This window comes from Ornithodoros turicata, chromosome 6, assembly GCF_037126465.1.
Source record: "Ornithodoros turicata isolate Travis chromosome 6, ASM3712646v1, whole genome shotgun sequence".
NCBI classification, from domain to species: Eukaryota; Metazoa; Arthropoda; class Arachnida; order Ixodida; family Argasidae; genus Ornithodoros; species Ornithodoros turicata.
In genome coordinates this window covers 24,340,979-24,359,223 of record NC_088206.1, presented here as the reverse complement: position 1 = coordinate 24,359,223, position 18,245 = coordinate 24,340,979, and the positions used below count along the sequence as shown (strand labels likewise).

General features: G+C 45.9%; 1 protein-coding gene across 2 annotated transcripts in view; it reads right to left on the bottom strand.

Annotated features, from left to right (window-relative positions):
- LOC135396446 (helicase ARIP4-like) overlaps nucleotides 1-18,245 on the bottom strand; it is a 48,723-nt gene that overhangs the window by 8,898 nt on the left and 21,580 nt on the right. For both annotated transcript variants that reach the window (XM_064627411.1, XM_064627410.1), the window contains exons 8-13: nucleotides 15,201-15,543; nucleotides 9,392-9,684; nucleotides 9,148-9,329; nucleotides 5,337-5,568; nucleotides 4,178-4,477; nucleotides 618-951 (exon numbers count right to left, since the gene is read on the bottom strand). In XM_064627411.1, coding sequence (XP_064483481.1) covers nucleotides 618-951; nucleotides 4,178-4,477; nucleotides 5,337-5,568; nucleotides 9,148-9,329; nucleotides 9,392-9,684; nucleotides 15,201-15,543 — 1,684 coding nt within the window. The remainder of the gene's footprint in view (nucleotides 1-617; nucleotides 952-4,177; nucleotides 4,478-5,336; nucleotides 5,569-9,147; nucleotides 9,330-9,391; nucleotides 9,685-15,200; nucleotides 15,544-18,245) is intronic.

The window sequence follows — 18,245 nt, the reverse complement described above, 5'->3', positions numbered from 1 at the left end:
ATTTACAAGTGTTGTGACAAATGGCACGTGAGGGAACACAGGATTAAAAAGTTACAAAATATCTTGTTTGGTTCAGGATTGATCTAAAATATCTGCCAATGCACTCAGTTCCATAGAGTTTCAACTTGGTTAAAACAGAGGTTGATTTTCTGTTGAGTCTGTTCATACTCACCTGGTATGTGGTTCTGCAATAGCTTTGTAGTATAACTTTAATGCAATTAGTTTTCATTTTGGCTGACCGTGCGATCCTCTTTTTCTTGAGGATTCAACATAGAGCAAAGCCAGGTTTCTTTGGCTAAATTTTGATGTCACCACTATCTATTCCATGACCAAGACAGCCTGTGATTGGTTCTGGTGTGGCCTTGCATTTTGATTGGAAGGCATGCTTTATAAAATGCTAGTCAACTCCATAATTGTCAAAATTGATCAGAATGGTCCTTGTTTGGAGTAGGCAACCAATTTTAACTCCCTAAAACCTGGAAAAAGAAATGTGTGCACCCACTCATGTGTGCCTCCACGCACCCAAAGTACGCACTCATGCTTGTTGAAGCATTAGCTTGCATGAAGCACTTTTAGAGAAGTAATAGAAAGAAAAGGCGAAAATGAATAATCCCTACCCATTGGTGTGTGCAGCAAAATTGGCTGTCAGGGCTCGACCTCCCTGGAGTGAAGCACGTTTAGCTAGCTCGTAGCTCTGCCTGGCCAAACGCTTCTCAAACTTTGTTAGCTTCATGTCCTTACGGTCGAGCAGGAGAGACTCGTGCTCGAAGGGTTCCCTGGTGAGGCAGTGCGCGTACTCTACGGTCAGAGTACGTAGCACAGAGTCTGTGTAGTTCCCTGCCAAGTGAGCCAGGTTTGGCACAGGGGGGTCGTCTTCATTGTCTTGCACCAGGGTGCTCACATCTTTCCAGGTCAGGTTTGCTTCAGGATTCATCTCGTCTACGACACGGTCTGCGCGACAGAGAACCTCTCTTATTCTTTCTCCGTCAAGGTACTGCAATGCCTAAAGAGATTCTACCTTCCTTTTTTTTTCTTCTCTTTTCAAATTCCATTCAACTGCCTCACAGAATTCTCCAGAAGACCTCCCTCATAATCTAATGCGAGTCACAGATGATTCAACAACTAAGACAAACACAACACATAGGCCCAACATAGATTAACGTTTGAAAAGAGATTAAAGATCCTGTGACTTAACATTAACCTGCTTCGTTTCACCAACACTGGTTAGCAAAATCTCACGTGAAAGTTGACAGCCTTCCTCAATTGCTTGATGCTGGTCGGTTAAGCAGCACGTTAAATGTGGTGACGATGCACAGCAGATGTTGTAGCAGAAGTGAATGTATAAGTACCAAGAATACCAAATCAAGCTTGAAATTGTAAGCAAATAATAAATGTTGGCTACACAGACATGTTCCCGGTCTTACGAATAAAAGGTACGCATTATTGAGCTGGCACTGCGAGCCCTGATACCTTATGATAAGCATCATGCTGTGTTGCATCTTTTGTTCACAATACACTCTGATTGATATCCTGGAGATGTGCATACATATTACGTCATGTACATTATTATACAACTCTTTGTGGACAGTATGAAAGATATGTATACCTTCTGCTACTGTTTTTCTTTAAAACCATGAAACTGTAGAAACGTATGCATATTTACGTACTTAACATATGCGCTTTACATATTTTTTATGCAGTTTATGTATTTACGTAAACATATTTATGTATTTAACGTATGCAAATTTAGAAGGCGATGATAACAACAACCGCAGATGAAACAAAGCGAATGGGTTTTACAGCCACTGTCGGACCTAGCCACAACACACGAGCAAATGGTATTCGCAGGCATTAGCCTCTGGGCTGAGACATACAGCAAACCCTCGGTACAGTCGCCGACCGATTTTTCGGACCCTGATTTTTCGGACATGCTCGATTATTCGGACTCGTTCGCGGAACGGCCGCCGGTCCCATATAGGTGATGTATAAGAACGTCCAAAATTTCAGACGCCGTGCAGCTCCGTCGCTCGATATTTCGGACTCTGTTTGCCCAACCCGCGAATTTCTCTCACGGGGTGACGGACAACATTGGTATCATCTGAAATTCGTATCAAAAGAAATCAATCAACTAAAATATTGAGGCAAAAAAATAGGCAGTGAGGATTGTTGATTTTCCATTCCTCTGAGTAGAAGAGGTCTGTCGTAGCGCTTTTGCGTCTTCATTTTTGGCCAACAGCCCAGCACGTGCTGCCCGCCCGCGAGTCGCGCCAAAGCGCTGTAAAGCGAGCTTCACCTAAAGCACGCACGCGTTAGGTGAAGCCGACTTGCGAACTTGATGACGGTGGTGCCTCTGTCAGTGTACTTACAGTGACGAAATGTCGCTTCGGGAAATAGATGCTGATGTTATCAGGCAGAGCTGGAAGCGCGTTAGGAAAGCATCGACAAATTTTTCCAGCCTACTAGGGCTTAGTAAAGTTTATTTTGAAGCGAAATCCGTTTTTTCGGACTGCTCGATTATTCGGACTCTTGCGCGATCCCCGCCGAGTCCGAAAAATCGGACGGCGACTGTATATCGAAGTCGCTTTATTCGAATTATCGCTTCATTCGAAGTACGGTGAAATCCCCGTGGAGTTACATGTATTTACAACCAGATTATTCAAAGTGTGAGGAGAGCTGACTCCGCATATTACGAAGCGCACGCCCGACGTAGGCTGCTGGTCGCCACCCAAAACATTCCCGAAAGCCGCATTACCCTTCTTTTCTTTATTTTCTCCCAGCACAATCACTCATGCAACCTCTTTTCCTTCCGTACAGCGAAGAGTGGGAAAGTAGGACGCACGAGGACGGTTCGTTGACATGGGTGGGAGAAAGGGGAGAGAGGGGGACCGGTCATGTGGCCCTAGCACGTGAGATGATTCACCGTTCTTCCGTGGATGGTTTTGTTTTGCGTGGTTCATTTGCTACGTGTTAGTCTTTTACGCACGATGGCTCCGCGGAAGTGTTTAAAAAGGTTTTTGTCGTGCACGTGTTGCGGCTCAGTCAGTTGAAGAAGTTGAATTTCAAGACGATGAGGAATCTGAGAGCCTGTACAGAAGAGTGCATGATCTTGTAGGACAAGAAGTGGAAGATGATTATGATACCTTCGCGCGGGCGGACGCAAATGTTCTTGTTGTCACTCCTGTGACAGACGCCGAAATTGTGGATATTAGCGTCAGTTGTCGGGACGTCGACGATGGAACTTCGGACGATGAGTCAGAAGAACCCCGTGAAATACCTACGGCGGCGGAAACACGGAATATTTTGCGTCTGATTCGCAACAAGGTAGAATGCAGTGGCGGTGATAATGAACTGATGACGTGCCTGCGGAAACTCGAAGAACATCTCCTCGCCCGCAGTGGGGATACGCGCTAAACCCAAGGTGACAGCGTTTTTTGCACGTCAATAAAATATTGTCGCGATGACATCGCATTTTCACGTTCTCCTGGGTCTATATGTTTTTGAAGTGTCTCCGCTTTTATCGAAATACCGCTTATATCGAATTTTTTTGCGGTCCCGTCGACTTCGATATAACGAGGGTTTACTGTACATCATCTCATGACAGCAGCTTGACATGCTCGGTTGGGAGGTTGTTGCATTTACAATCAGTCTTTTCTACTTACTCACATGGCCTAGCCTGCATGTGTACTTCAACCAAGTCTCAAATCTAGTGGCCAACGCTCAGCAGTGCTGTTGTCTGTGCAGGACACGCGCTTGTGCGTTACTGCTAAGTCTGAACAAAGCTGTATGTGTTTGGAACAGTGATGACAAACGCTGGACGAGGTATAGGGGATGCTCCTGCCTAGACATACGCAGACAACAAGTGGGGCAAAGATACTACACAAAGATCAAAGAACGGCAGTTGCCAAGGCATCACTGTATGCCAGCGGCAGGATTCCACAGTGGAGAGGGTGAATAATTGTTTGTTTCTCTCGGAACAGTGCCCTGGTATGTTGACGAGAGCATGACGTCAGGGTCATGTAACTGACAGCATGCTTCGCCATTAACAGGATAGATGTGGGTTCGAGCCCCATCACCAGCACTCACCGATTTTTTCTCAACTGCCATCCCTTGTCCTCCAGGAATGGTCTTGATTTACTCTCAAGTTTAGATGAAAGGTGGAAACGGATATAACGCTCACCTGACATCCCCTGTTTGTTGATCTGTCTGTCATAGATGCGCTTCTCAAGGCAATTGTCACAGACGAGGCGATAAATATGGCAAGGCTTGGTCTGGCCATAACGGTAGATGCGGCATACCGCTTGGGCATCATGGCAAGGGTTCCACGAGGCATCCAGCACCACAATACGATTGGCCCCAGTCAGGTTGATACCCAAGCAACCCGCACGTGTTGACAGTAGGAACAAAGAAACACATGGATTGCCGTTGTACTCGTTGATAAGTTTCTCCCGCTCCTGCGCCGAAGTACTCCCGTCCAGCCCTGCGTTGAGACAGAAATGCTACATCACCACTCAAGGTAGTTTGTTGTTTGCTATGCCTATCAGCATTAAATTTACTGTGGCTCAGCAATTTCCAAATGCATCAACTTTCAAGTATGACAGCAATTAATGAGAAGTCAGAGAGTGCTGAAGGGGATCGAAACCACACCTCTGTGGTTGGCAACCAGGTGTGCTACCGTTCCACCGTGCTGACATTGTGCTCTCGTCAACATACAAATGTTGTGTTTGCCATACTTGCCGTTTAGGCCCTGCATTTTATGTTACTTTCCAAGCATGTGTTGTCTGCCATTAGAACATACTGCTTGACAACGCCAAAAAGAAAGAAACAGCCACAGGCACATAACATACAATACATACATCAGTACTCAATGGAATTGCTGAATGTTGGGTATAAGCAATTGCCGAACACGCATCATTATGTCTTCTTTCTTTCTTACTTAACATTCTACGCACTGATCCATTCATGGATGTTGTACCTTCTGATTATGATGATGGCTTGCATATATTTGTCAGCAAAAACAATATGAAGGACCTGCCACCCGTATCCCAGTTTTTACATTTAGCTCATCACAGGCATATCATGTTGCGATGCCACAGGGAACCACATCAAGGCATCCAGTTGCTCGTGGGAACTCTGTTCTTCCACTTGACAGCCAGGTGGTGCCTAACGCAACAATATGTATGTATCTTTAAAACTGCCTCGTGTGCATTGTCAAACAGAATAATTCAGCTGGACATGTACCAAATAAAACAGAAAAGAAAATGCTTTTGCAGTCCCTTCAAGAGTTTTGGTTAAGCAATCGCACAGCAAGTGAAGTCTGCAAAAGCTAGCCAACTCACGGAAGTAGTTTCGTCCACGGGCCCACTTGTCCCCATGAGATAGGCCTGGTCTTAAGGGAACTTCCCTACGATTCAAGAAGCGTTCCACCAGGTCCAGCGTGGACAGAGACTGGCTGAACACCAAAAGTTTGTCACCCACACCAAGGATTTGATCAATCATGGTCATCAGAACCTGGAACTTGTGACTATTCTCCAGGAGACCAGGCATATACTTTTCTAGTAGTGGGTATGCCTGTGAGCAGAAAACAGTTTCCTTACATTACTAACACATCTGCTTGTTGTAGATAGGGTGCTACTGTAGCACCATAAACCCTGTATCAGTCTTTGTGTCTATTTAGGAAGACACTACTACTGCCAAGTTACACTACTACTGTAAAACATTGCTATGATACACATATGGGAACAAGTGAGAAAAATATATTTAGCTAGGACATAATACAGCTGATTTCCCTGTAGTGCTTATTTATTTTTTATAATAATTTGTTTATTTCCATCCATTTGATTGGAGGAGGCTAAGAGCTAAGGCAGTTTGAAGGATACCCTGATCCCATTACGGTAGCAGCAACTGCAGAAACAAATCGTACACAAATTTACAGTTAATGGGTGCGGTAAGTAGGCGCCCCTCTTATGGCGGACTCAAATCGGGGCATGACACAACCGGAGCTGCCACTAAACAGCAAAAAACAACTTTGGAGTGCTACACTGCTCGCTCGCTGATGCCGCTTCCGGTTGTCTGCTCATGCAGTGTACAGACGGAGGACACGTTGGCTTAGTTGGAACCTATAGTAACGTTGGAAGAGACGACTGAGGTTGTGAAGACTTCTCCTTGTAACAGCGAATGAAATAGAAAAGATGGAAATTTGCAACAGACGTCATAGGAGCTGTTTACTGTGAAGGTGGCTGCGTTAACGCACTGCATTTCCCACAAATAACCACCGACATCCGTGTGGAGGTTGCCCACTAATAGAAAAGCATGATAGCAGTTATAAAAATCTTACAGTTTACTTGAATCGGAGAACTGTGCAACACAGAAAGTCCGTACCTTGCTTCTGAGCCCAACTCAACTTCAAAGGTTCTCAAACTCAACTTCCACTTCAAAGGTTGTTCTACCGCTGCTCAACCGGAAGTACATCACGAAAAATCTCAAGCTCCCCGGCACTTGTCGTCTGCTTCCATGCACCAAAATGAAACGGGAGCGCAAAAAGTGGTTCGGAGTCTCACACTCCCAGGTGCGTGAGTGGAGTCTGAAGCACTTGGGCCAAGGGGCGCCTACTTAACGCGCCCAATGCAACCACTGAGACAAGAGCATGGAAACATAATTAGATTCTGAACATAAGGCCAAAATTAAGCATACATACACACTATGCTACACAGCCATTACAGCTACAGAACGCTGTGATAAGAAAAAGAAGAGCGGTAAAGATTAAAGCAGCGTAACAACATTTTCCAACATAAGTACATTTAAATCATAGGATATTTGTAATACGTCAATATTGTGTCAGTGTAAATAATTCAAAAGGTGTGGACTGCTGCTTCTAATCTTCAAAGCCCATAGTTTGACCGAGAAAGCAGTTCAAAGGTGGTGTCAGAATTATGGAACACATTTCTTAGCGTTTTGTACCCGCATAAAAGATCACTGGGATTTTTCAACGGTTGTTTGTGTGACAGTGCAAGTCAAAAAGTGTACTGTTGAAAAATAGGCAGGATACAATGTTTGCAAAAAGGTGGTTCCATTGTGGTGTCATCTTTCAATGGTACGGAGTGCCCTATCATGTAATAAATGCAACTGATGGAGAGAGGTTTTGGAACCTGAGCTCCATACAAGGCATCAATAACGTAAGCAGGGCTGGAGTAATCGTTTGCCCAAGTAGGAATCAGATACCTGCACTTTCAAGTAAGCCGAGTATTTCATTGATCTGGGACTGCGATATAAGAAATGTGATTATGCCATCGCAATTTGTTATTGCATATAAGAACTGGAATTTTAATGCTCTGTGAAAATTTAATTCCCAATGAATGCGAGGGGTGATAAAAAAGTATGGTGAATGCTTACGTACAAAGACGTTTAGTGTAAGAGGTAAGTTCAAATTAGACCCCTTCGAAACGTCTCAGCTGCTTCAAACATACTTGTGCCACCGTTCCTGCCACTTCCTGATGCAGAACTGGAAGACAGAATGGCATAAATGCAGGCTAGCTGGTAGACAAATTCCATGATAGGCAAGCCTGCTGGTTTTGAGCCTTCGTGTTTGTGTTTGTTTACGTGTCTTGCCTATCACTCAGGCTTGCCTACCACAGAACTGGAAGCCTTTTTTTGTGAGTGCCTTTAGCTGCGCTGTCGTGCCTGCCTCGATGTCGCGAGCTGATGCAAAACGTGTGCCTTTCATGGTCATCTTGACTTTTCGGAACATCCAGAAGTCGCGTGGTACCAAGTCGGGGGAATAAGGTGGATGAGGGAACACTGTAATGTTCTCATTCGAGAGAAACTGCCGGATTAGAAGCAACGTGTGACAATGTGCACTGTCACGATGCAGGATGAAACTGCCTCATCTCACTTCATCTTCAACTCTGCAGTCAAAATGTGTTGAACGGGGCCGTAAGACATGCCCAGATCTTCGGAAATTTCCTGAACAGTCAGTTGCGGCTTTGATCGAATCATTCACTGTCTCTTTCAACAAATTACACGAGGCATTAACAAGACGACTTGAAAAATGTGCAAAATTTGTTAAAAGATGGTCCTTTAGGTCAATAATACAATACAATCTCGGTGATATGAATCTCACGGGGTAGCGGAAAACATACGTATCATCCGAAATTCGTATCAAAAGACTTACACCAAAATAAAAATTTAGGCACGAAAATAGACAGTGACTGTTCATTTTCCATAACTGTCAGTGAAAGAAGTCGGTCGTAACGATTTTCTCTCTTCGTTTTTGGCCAATGCTGCCGAAATTTGCGAGATGATTCAAAAAGGCCCAGCACATGCTTTCCAGGCTTTTTCTAGTGAGAGCTTCTCCTAAAGCACGCACGTGTTAGGTGAAGCCAGCTTGCAGAATGTTGACGCGTATGTTGCCAGAAGTTTTCCCGAAACATTCCCTCCACGTGTTCAGGTCGTTCTTTCCTAAGCCAGTGCGATGTCACACAGCTTCGCGGTTTATTGTTGTGAGGGGGTAAAAGGTCAAAACAGAGATAATATTCCGTACGGTGTAATCCCTTTGATCTTATCTCCTCTACCAAGGAAGAGTCATTGCTTGCATTACGCAACATGATGTAGGGAATTCGTGGTGAGGATCTCTCTCCCTTTTCGAAAGAAGGAGCAGCATGTGCCCCTTGACGCTCTCGCGTCATGGGGGAACGGCTTCTGGCGCGCGCATGAAAGTAGGAGTGCGCAAATTACGCTAGTTTTTATTTTCACAACTTTTTTAGTGAAAAAGTGGGGGTGCACAAATTATGCGATGGCGCAAATTACGCGTGTAAATACGGTAGCACCCTCATACCCACCCCCAGAATCTGGCAAAGCCTTTAATCCGAAAAAGGCAGACCCTCATTATGGGGTGGTTCCGGAAAGCCCAGGATGTAATATGTAGTAGTGCAGCATTTGCATATTTAGCTGTGTCAGCATAGGTTTCCCGCAACTGCAGGGGATAGGCGTCTGCATAAAAAACAATCTCAGGATATATGGTGCAGTGATAGTATTGATGTGTAGCAAAACAGGTTTATGACTACCTCATCTGAGTTACTGTAAATTCCCCAATACACAAAGTATAAGTAAATTAAAACTGTCAACACCGCCACATGATGAAGGACCACTCACCCACTCGTAGCTGATGGTGTTGTCTGATCTATCCCTGAAGGGCACAAAACCAGGTTCCTGCATGTACTTTGGGAGCTTAGATGTGATGGATGCTGCCTCAGCAGCCTCTTGGGGAGATAATCCAATGAGCCCATTGCTCTCTGGAGCAGTGCCAGGATCCGCAACTACGGAGTCTGCAGGGCCTGCACGAAAGGCACAAAAGTGAGCGATACTCACTTCTGACTGAGCAACTGTACGACCTTACCTGCAGGAGCCTTTTTGCAGTCCTTGGCTGCAGGGCCGACCAAGTCAATGTCAAGGTCGATGTCGAGAGATCCCTCGTTCTTTTTATCCTGTACCAGGTTGTAGAGGATATCTGGGTGGTTCCACACCTTGCAGCAAACGGCAAAGAACTTAAGCGGGTTGGCGACCCTGTAGTTGTGAAGGAACTCCTTGACAAACTCCTTATAGAGCGTCCGTTGAATTGGGGTCATGCGGATCAGCAGCACATGTTCTTCTTTGCGTGGAAGCACATCACGCAACACAGCATGGCCTCTCCTGCATATTCAATTGTATAGCTGTTGCAGTGGTGTCACTAGGGTGTGTGTCACCCCCACCCACCACATCCCCATTAACGGATACTTTCCGTACCAGGCGATACACGACAAATACCATATTACGCCACACTCCGAACACAAATAATGCACTCCCAGAGGGCTCCTCATGTTGTTTTTGGCGTCATCGTGCCGCAGATAATGGGAGAAAGCGGCAGTACTGATGCGACACGTCACCGCCTTCCGTCATGTCACCCGGTGCGGAAAGGGCCCCCCCCCCCCAGTGTTGGTATCAATGAGCATGACAACCTGGGACATGCACTGCTGAATGAATTTTTGTATTTGAATCACAATCCGATCAGAGTTTGGCTGTGAAAGTTACATGAACACCACTCGTGCATAGTGCTCCACAGAAACCTTTTTGCCAAAGTCAGCCAAGGCCATGATCTCGCCATGGTGACATGCCGCCGATAGACTGTGGTCACTGATAATGATCCAAGCAATTTGCAGGCGGCTCATTTTTGCAGTTCCTGAGTTCACATTAGTAAACACAGGCAGCAATGCCTGGAGCTGCATGTCTATGCATATTGCACGTATGTGACTATGGATGTAAATGCATATACGCCTAGAGGCAGTGGCGGATCCAGACCCTCAGTTCGAGGAGGGGGGACTCTTTGTCGAAGCACATAGTGCGTGAGGGGAGAGTTGGGAGAGGGGAGGGTTGGGGGTAGCGGCGGTAGACGAAATGGCCAAGCGGAGGTTGGGCTCAATCATGTGAGTGATCATGCTGTCGGGGACCCATCATACCGTTCAGGCCACGGGCACCATCAAAATCTATAAGTCAGCAGATAATGTCAGCAGCCGTTGCGAGGGGACATCCGTGCATGGAAAAATGTAGGCTTGACATGATCAATAGAGATGACTTTGAGAGAGTTGGAAAGCTTGAGCATTACAGTCTTTTCTTGCTGAGAGGATACTGGAAAGCATATTGTATGGTACTGGAAAGTATACTGGAGAGCACAGAGGGGTAGTACCATACAGAGTTACGACCAAAGCTCGTGCACCACTCTTTATCTCGACCTATCTTTGTACAGCCCTTACTCTCCACAGCCACCCTAGTCTTTCTAAGACACGATGCTCCCCGCAGACCCCTTCTCTCGAAGACAATTAGCAAAGTCGCTAGTAGCTAGGGCCATAGCATGAAAAACTTGTCTGGGTGGGTGCAAGGGGCAACCACAGACAAGGTCAGCTTGAGACACGAAAAATCAGTTTTCGTGGCAGCATGGACAAAGAATAAAGAGCAATCATTCAACCCAATGAACCGAGACCTCAAAGGTACGCAGGGCATTCTTTAGCATGTGGTGGAAATGTTCCACAATGCCACTGGCATTGGGATGGTACGCGGCAGTGAGGAATGCGATAGCACTGAGGAAACAGATGTCCCAAAGAGGCATGATGTGAACTGTCACCCCCGGATGGTGGTGATGACAGTTGGGGCACCAAATTGTGCTACCCAGGTGTTCAGGAAAGTGAAGCTGACAGCTTCAGCATCTATGTCCTTGGTGGGCATCGGCTCTGGCCAGTGCATGAAGCGCAGTCGATGCAGATGAAGATGTAAGTGTTGCCTGCTGAGGCTGGAAGGGCCCGACTAAGACCAGGTGGCCATGGTGAAAATGTGCGTTTGGGATCGGAAAAAGTACCGAAGGTGATGCTGTGTGCCGCTGGATGCCCAATTGTGGGAAACAGGATTAGAGACCAAGTAGACAGAACATGTTTAATTGGCATTGCCGATAGGAGTGACAGCCCAACCTAATGTTCAGCACCCTCGCTGGTGCTGTTGTGGGTGCAGCTGGTATTGTACCATCATCTATGGGGGGGCGCTACATTATCAAGAGGTAGATGGATCCGGTGACAGCTCTTAGGAAGCCAGTTTCCATAGACTCTGCAGATGAATGCACAAGATACGATAGGTGCTTCGCGGCCAATACACAGACCTGAGCAGTGTCTCTAACTGATGTCAGCTGATGTCACTCATGAGTCCTCGTAATGGACATACATGTCTGCCCATAACTTCTCACGTGTTCTCTACAAAAGGAGCATAGGCCTCCTTGCGCACGTGAGAATCGCACAGCAGCTGTGTGCGCCATGTATCTGCTAAGGTCGTATTCTTTGTCTGAAAACGTTTTTATGATCAGCTAAAAATTAGAGGCGTGCAAATATTGAAATGTTCGAATACGAATCGAATACGAATATCTGCAAAATTGTCCTTCGAATATCGAATCGAATATCACGTCCTAGGATAAAGGCTTCTAAGAGTTAAGTTAAGGGTTATTCAAGTTAGGAGTTAATTAAGTTAATTAAGCCGTGAAAACAAGCATCGTCACAGTTGTGTTATCCTTAAAAAATGTCCCAAGTGCTAATACGGAATATGTATTAATGTATTGGCATAGCATAGGGTATAGATGCTTATATGTACATGTACAGTAAAATTATTTTACAGTGCAACAATGTGCTGTTCTCATGAGGCAAGCTGAAAAGTGAAAACCATAAACAAAAACTTGCACTTAAAAATATTTCATGTACAGTGGACACCTGTGTTGGCATTGTAAGTGCCGGTGAAACAGACAGAGTGGAAATAAAGAGCAATGACATGTTCAGAATGTGGGATGGTCTAGTGATGAGCACATCTCAGAAGGAAACTGAAGGTGGCAAGTGCTTTCTTCTTGCACTGACAATGCCTTCCACATTTGATGTGTAGGCCAGAAACTGCGCAGTTTCACTGTACTCTCACGCGTGAGACCAGAGCCGTCGCAAGGCAAGTTTGCGCCAGGGGTAAATCTGAAGCCCCTCCCCCCCCTTCACTGCCGTCAGAAGCCTTGTAAACACAGAAACGAAAACGCCCATTTACACTGCAGAGACGGTAAATTCAAATTCTCTTCATTCCTACTTTACAGTCCAACCAACCCGCCAGGGCGTGCGTTCGGCACCCTCTCTGGCGAGGGGGCCGGGGGCGGCTGCCCCTCTCGCACCCTTCTCGCTACGGCTCTGCGTGAGACCATCGTTCCTGATGGTAATGCATAGCGTGGAACAGCCTCATTCATTAGCGCAGTAAAACCGCGATCCTCGACGATGTTGTATGACTGTGCTCATCACGCGTGATTGTTTCCGCGGCGTTCGTATTCGGCACTTCTTTCATTTCACGGCAAAAATCTGCGCGCAAGCCCCAAAGCTTTGTCGCGCCGTCGCGCGAGCAAAATCGCTCCATGCAGGTCGAGCTTAAGGCTATATGCGTCTTGCTATCATTTGTTACAACAGTTAGTGCAGTTTCAAATGACTCTGCAGTGTGATTGTCGTCCTAGTTGGCACTTTTTAACATACGCGGTCGCACAGCGCCGGAGTTGAAGAACCTTTGTCGAAATATCGTCACATCCCACTCCTCGATTATCGCTGTCATCGCACGTGTCCATGATTCTATCATATATCGCTGACAACCACAAATTTAAAAAAAACAAAAAAAAACACGTTCGATAAGTGGGTTTTGGTTATGCAAGCATTGGCACGGTGAACAGCGGTATTCAGCTCAACACCAATTAAACCGGAATTTCACCGAACTGTAGGCCTCATACGAATGTTCAGAGTTCATTTACAATCCATTAAAGCCGGAACTGTGCTGACGATGCATGAAGCATACCGCGGTTCACGTTTGGCGGTTTGGATGGGGCGGACTTTAAAATGGTGGCTGCAACTGTACTAGTTTCGGTTACCGAACGTGTAGCGGCGCATTCGCAGCTGTTCTTTTTCTTGTTCTGCGCAGATACTGCAACGTACAAATTTCAGCGCGCTGCATGCGACAGCTTTGTAATAAGCTGCTATGATATTCGAAAAAAATCGAATATTCGAACTTTTACGAATACAGTCGAACCTCGTTAAAATGAAGTCTGTTATAGCGAATTTTTGGTTATTACGAATTTTTTCCTTTACTTGGTTGGCCATGCTTTCGTTCTATGGGGATTTTTTTTCTACAACGAAGTAATCTCCTCTATTTTCATCGCATCCTCGGTTATTGAGAAGTTTTTGCCCCGAATTTCTTATCGCGGAATGACTTATCTACGGAGATTAGCGCCGCCGCGTACGTGTCACCGATGAGACGAATGACCTCAATGAGCGATCACGTCCTGGCTTGGCGCTCCGCCAGCATTCTCTCGCTTCCTCCTCGCCACATCTCCACCTCCGCGCCCAGTCCTTCTCCACCCACGTGACCACGCGTAACGTGATTCATTCCCTTCTGGCAGTGTGGACAACATGGGTACACCTTCGGCTGGTACGCCATATCTCGCAAATGGAAAGCGTTGTCTTTGGAAATGAAAATGCGATTGAGATGTTGTTCAGGGCGTGGAACGACATCATGCACACCACAATCCGAAACTGCTTTGCGAAGGGAGGGTTCGCGGCCATCGCGGAGGAAGTTGACAGGGAGGCGACATCGGTAACAAACGAGGTAGGCACAAATTGGAAGCCATCGTGTGGAAGCGTCTGCAAATGGTGCAGCAGGTGCGATTTTGTGTCGGTCGACGACGAGCTCGTGGTGGCAGCTGAGCTATCAGACAGTGGCATAATCGCTGCCGTCACCGCGCAAAACACGATGGTTGGAGCTGATGCAATCAGTGATGACGACTGCGGTGACGACTGCGATGACGACTGCGGTGACAGCGAAAATGAAGGCACGGAGAACTCTCGTGTAACCAGTGCCAAGGCGCTTAGCATGGTGCAAACATTAAAGGGTTTCCGCTTGGAACATCCGACGGCGTCAGAAGCAGATGTTTGCAACGGACTTCGTTATCTCGATAAGGTGAGCGACATCGTCGTGCGCAATGCTATCGCGACGAGGCAACAAGTGATTACAGATTTTTTCAAATAAATATGCTTTTTTGAGTGCTCATTTTGTGTTGTAGCCTGACTGTATCATACCACAACGTGGTGCACACACTTGTTAGCAGCTTAGTGGCAATCTCCTACAATTTCTGGAGGTTCTTTTAGTACGAATTTCGGATACAACGAACAAATTCGCAGTTCCCGTGTGACTTCGCTATAACGAGGTTCGACTGTATTCGAAAACTTCGAATATCAAGTTTTCGAATACGAATACGAATTGAATATAGATACAAATATACAAATATTCGATTCGTATTCGAAATTTCGAATATTCGCACACCTGTACTAAAAATGTTTTTAAACAAATAATACGATGTTCCACCACAATCAAAAACATTATTTTGCTCTACTCTTGGACTAGTTCGTTGTTACTTTCAAGGTACCCCTGTGGCACTGAGAATCCTGCTGTTCAGATGTGAATGCTAGTCAAGAAGCCAATACAAAAGATATTTGTGAAATCTCTTTTAAACAAAACACTGCACTTATCTTCACTGTAATGTGTGGTTTCAATGCAAATTTCCTAGCTCATAAACTAACAAGCTAAGGCCAGGAACACAGGTGCTATAGTAAGTAGCTGGAGGTACTTGCCTTTGCACAAAGCCTTGCAGGAGACTGTGCAATACGTGTGCTCGGAAACGCATCAGTTGTCTATCCTTGGGCGTACTATCCAGGCACTGGCCATTCTGGATGGGTCGCTCAAACATATTGCAGAACTCAGAGCGTGTGCCTAAATACGAGGGACGTACAAAGTCCACCATGCACCAGTACTCAAGCAGGTTGTTCTGCAAAGGGTATCCTGTGAGCACCACCCGACGTCGTGTGCGGATGCTCTTGAGTGCCGACGATGTACTAGCATTACAGTTCTTGATGCGGTGGCCTTCGTCGCAGATGACTAGGTCAGGTCCAGGGTTCACAAGGGACTGGTACACATCTGGATGGTGGGACAAATAATTATGTATTCCAACTTGCAAAAGTATATTCGCTCAACTGTACCAGATGATGTGACAGGCATATTGTTGAAAGCTAGCCTGATGAGCAATTACAGCATAGATAACATAAAACATAAATGCATATACGTAGCAGAGATTGGAAGCTTTGCAAAATTTCCATGGAAAAATCAGACGCTAAACTTGGGTGAACAAATTTTGTGTAAAGCTACATAAAAAAATGATAAAATGTGATGTTTATGAGCTAGATACAAGTTTTACTGAAGTACAATATAATAGTAAGTTAATAATTTTAGAACTACAGTACACTCTTCGAAAGATGCGAAGCCCTCCTCGGAGCTTGCATCACCGGCAGGGGCTTACAGCATGTTCCCGATCTCGCGACTGCGATGATTGACACTTTTTCTTTAATTCACCCACGGGCTGTCTCCACAGCCCACAGTCAAGAATGGACTTCGAAGCGGATCTAAAAAAAGCACGAAACAAAAGCAAGCCAAAACGCGGTTCACATAACCTGTAATGGCAGCCCAGCTGGGATGCTGGGTGGCAAGGAAACGCGAGGAACGAGGAGGTTGCGGATTAGCGGCTGGAATAGGGAAGTCAGCAAGGGAGCAAGCACATGGTTTTTATGGCAGGTCGTCGTTGCGTCCGCGAAGATTGCAGATTGCAATGCGCGAAGACGGGACCTCGGCAATCCTTCAAATTAACCAGAATTTCGAATTAAGTGAGACCGAATTAGCGAGGTTCTACTGTACTCGCCTACTGCACAACCAGCGACAGTCAGCACGGTCGCCACTGCCGCTCATCGTAGCAGTGAAATACAGCAAGACACTGCTAGTCACACTGACATCCAGTGACAATCGAAAACACGCATTTTTGCCAACCGCATCACGTTGTGCTGCAAGTTCAATGCACATTTGCCCAGCACTTCCTTCCTCGTTTGTTTACACTAGCCGACTGATTTTATGGACTTGACGGTCCGAATAATACAGCAGTCTGAAAAATCCGACAATCACTAAATTAAACTTTATTTCACCTCAACTGCCCTAAAGAAGTATGTAATTGTGCCCTGCCACATATGGCACATGCGTGTGATGATATCCCGCTTGCATTTGTGTGAGCGTCACGTGTTCGTTGTACACATTTGAGAATAGCGACAACACATCCACGATGTCTCAGGTCGACAGTTGTGCGCGATCAGTGCAAATGTCTTCAGAGAGACGACTGCATGAGCATTTGCCGCACAATTTGCCAAACAGGCGTGGCCATAGCATCAAAAGCTGATGAACAGCGAAAACGTGTCCAAACGGAAAGTCAGACTAGCCTCCCCACTCCCAAAAGTGCTGGTGCTTTAGTCTAGAAAATTGGACCTTCTGACATAAACCAGACTGGAAAAATGGAACTCAAGTGTATTAATCCTATGGCGAAGGTCACGGTAGTCAAGGGAGTCCAAAGTATCAAACGAGACCGAAAAATCTGCATGCAAAAAATCAGTCGGCTACACTGTAGTTGGAGTGACAACATTGTTCATTGCGCCAGTGGACCATCATCCGAATGTGGACGCAATTCCAACAAAAGCACCGCAGTAACTTCGGTAGCACTAACAGTGTTGCGAAAACCACGTGATAAGCGAAAAACGATTCCTGCGGTCATCGACAGGACCAGGACCAGATATCCACAAGCGAAAATGTAGGTGCGCAAATTACATCATTTTTTATTTTCTTGACATTTTTTTTCGTGCCAAACTAGGGGTGTGCAAATTATACCCCTGTCACACGTCACTTTCAATGCAGATTGAATCCGATCTGCATCGAGTTTCTCAAAAGCGTTCGGTGCTTGACGCTGCTACACGGTCCAACTCAATGTGTATTGAAATGTTGGCATGTCGACTGGCAGCGCTAACAGCACAGAGGCAGTATGCTGGGATTGACAAATACAGTAAAACCTCTATAATTTTGATAAAAGGTGGAAGTCACTGAAAAGGTTAGCCAGCTGTAGGACTCGAACCCAGATCTTCTGTCTTGAGGCTTTGTATGTACAGTAAAATCTCATTAAGTCAAACGCCAGTTAAGAACAAAATTAGGCTTAAGTCGAACGCCCACAATGTCTCGTGCAAGGCCTGTATTCCCGTAATGTAAATACTATCTGCTTTAGTCGAAATCGTTTAAGTCGAAATCACGGCCAAGCCGAACAAATGTTTCGTCCTAGGCGACATTTTTCATTGGTTTAAGTCCGATTTCACTTTGGATCGGTAAACACCACGGCTGCGTTCCAGAACTCACCCAGGTCGACCCGAGAGTAGGGAGTAGCTACTCTCCGCGTTCCAAAACCTACTCGATGACGTCGCGATCCCCCTTTTCCAAAAGCGGGTTGCCTACTCGAGAGTAGCTACCCGAGGACGACTCGCTCTACTCCCTATCAGACGGGAGTAGGTAAGAATAGTGACGTCAGAGCTGTCGTCTGCATTGAAATGTACGGTTGTCTGCTTTTGCTGCTGCTCGTCTCGGCAGCATCATAGCAGACCCAGGAAAGTTCCAGTGCGAATTTTGCGACCTGATGTTTTCTTCAGAGCAACATGAACGAAACCATACATAAAACACACATCAGAGCGTTGTACAGTAGAATCCCTTTAAGAGGAACTCGGATAAGTGGAACTCTCCGTTATGTGGAACAGTTGAAGAAAATT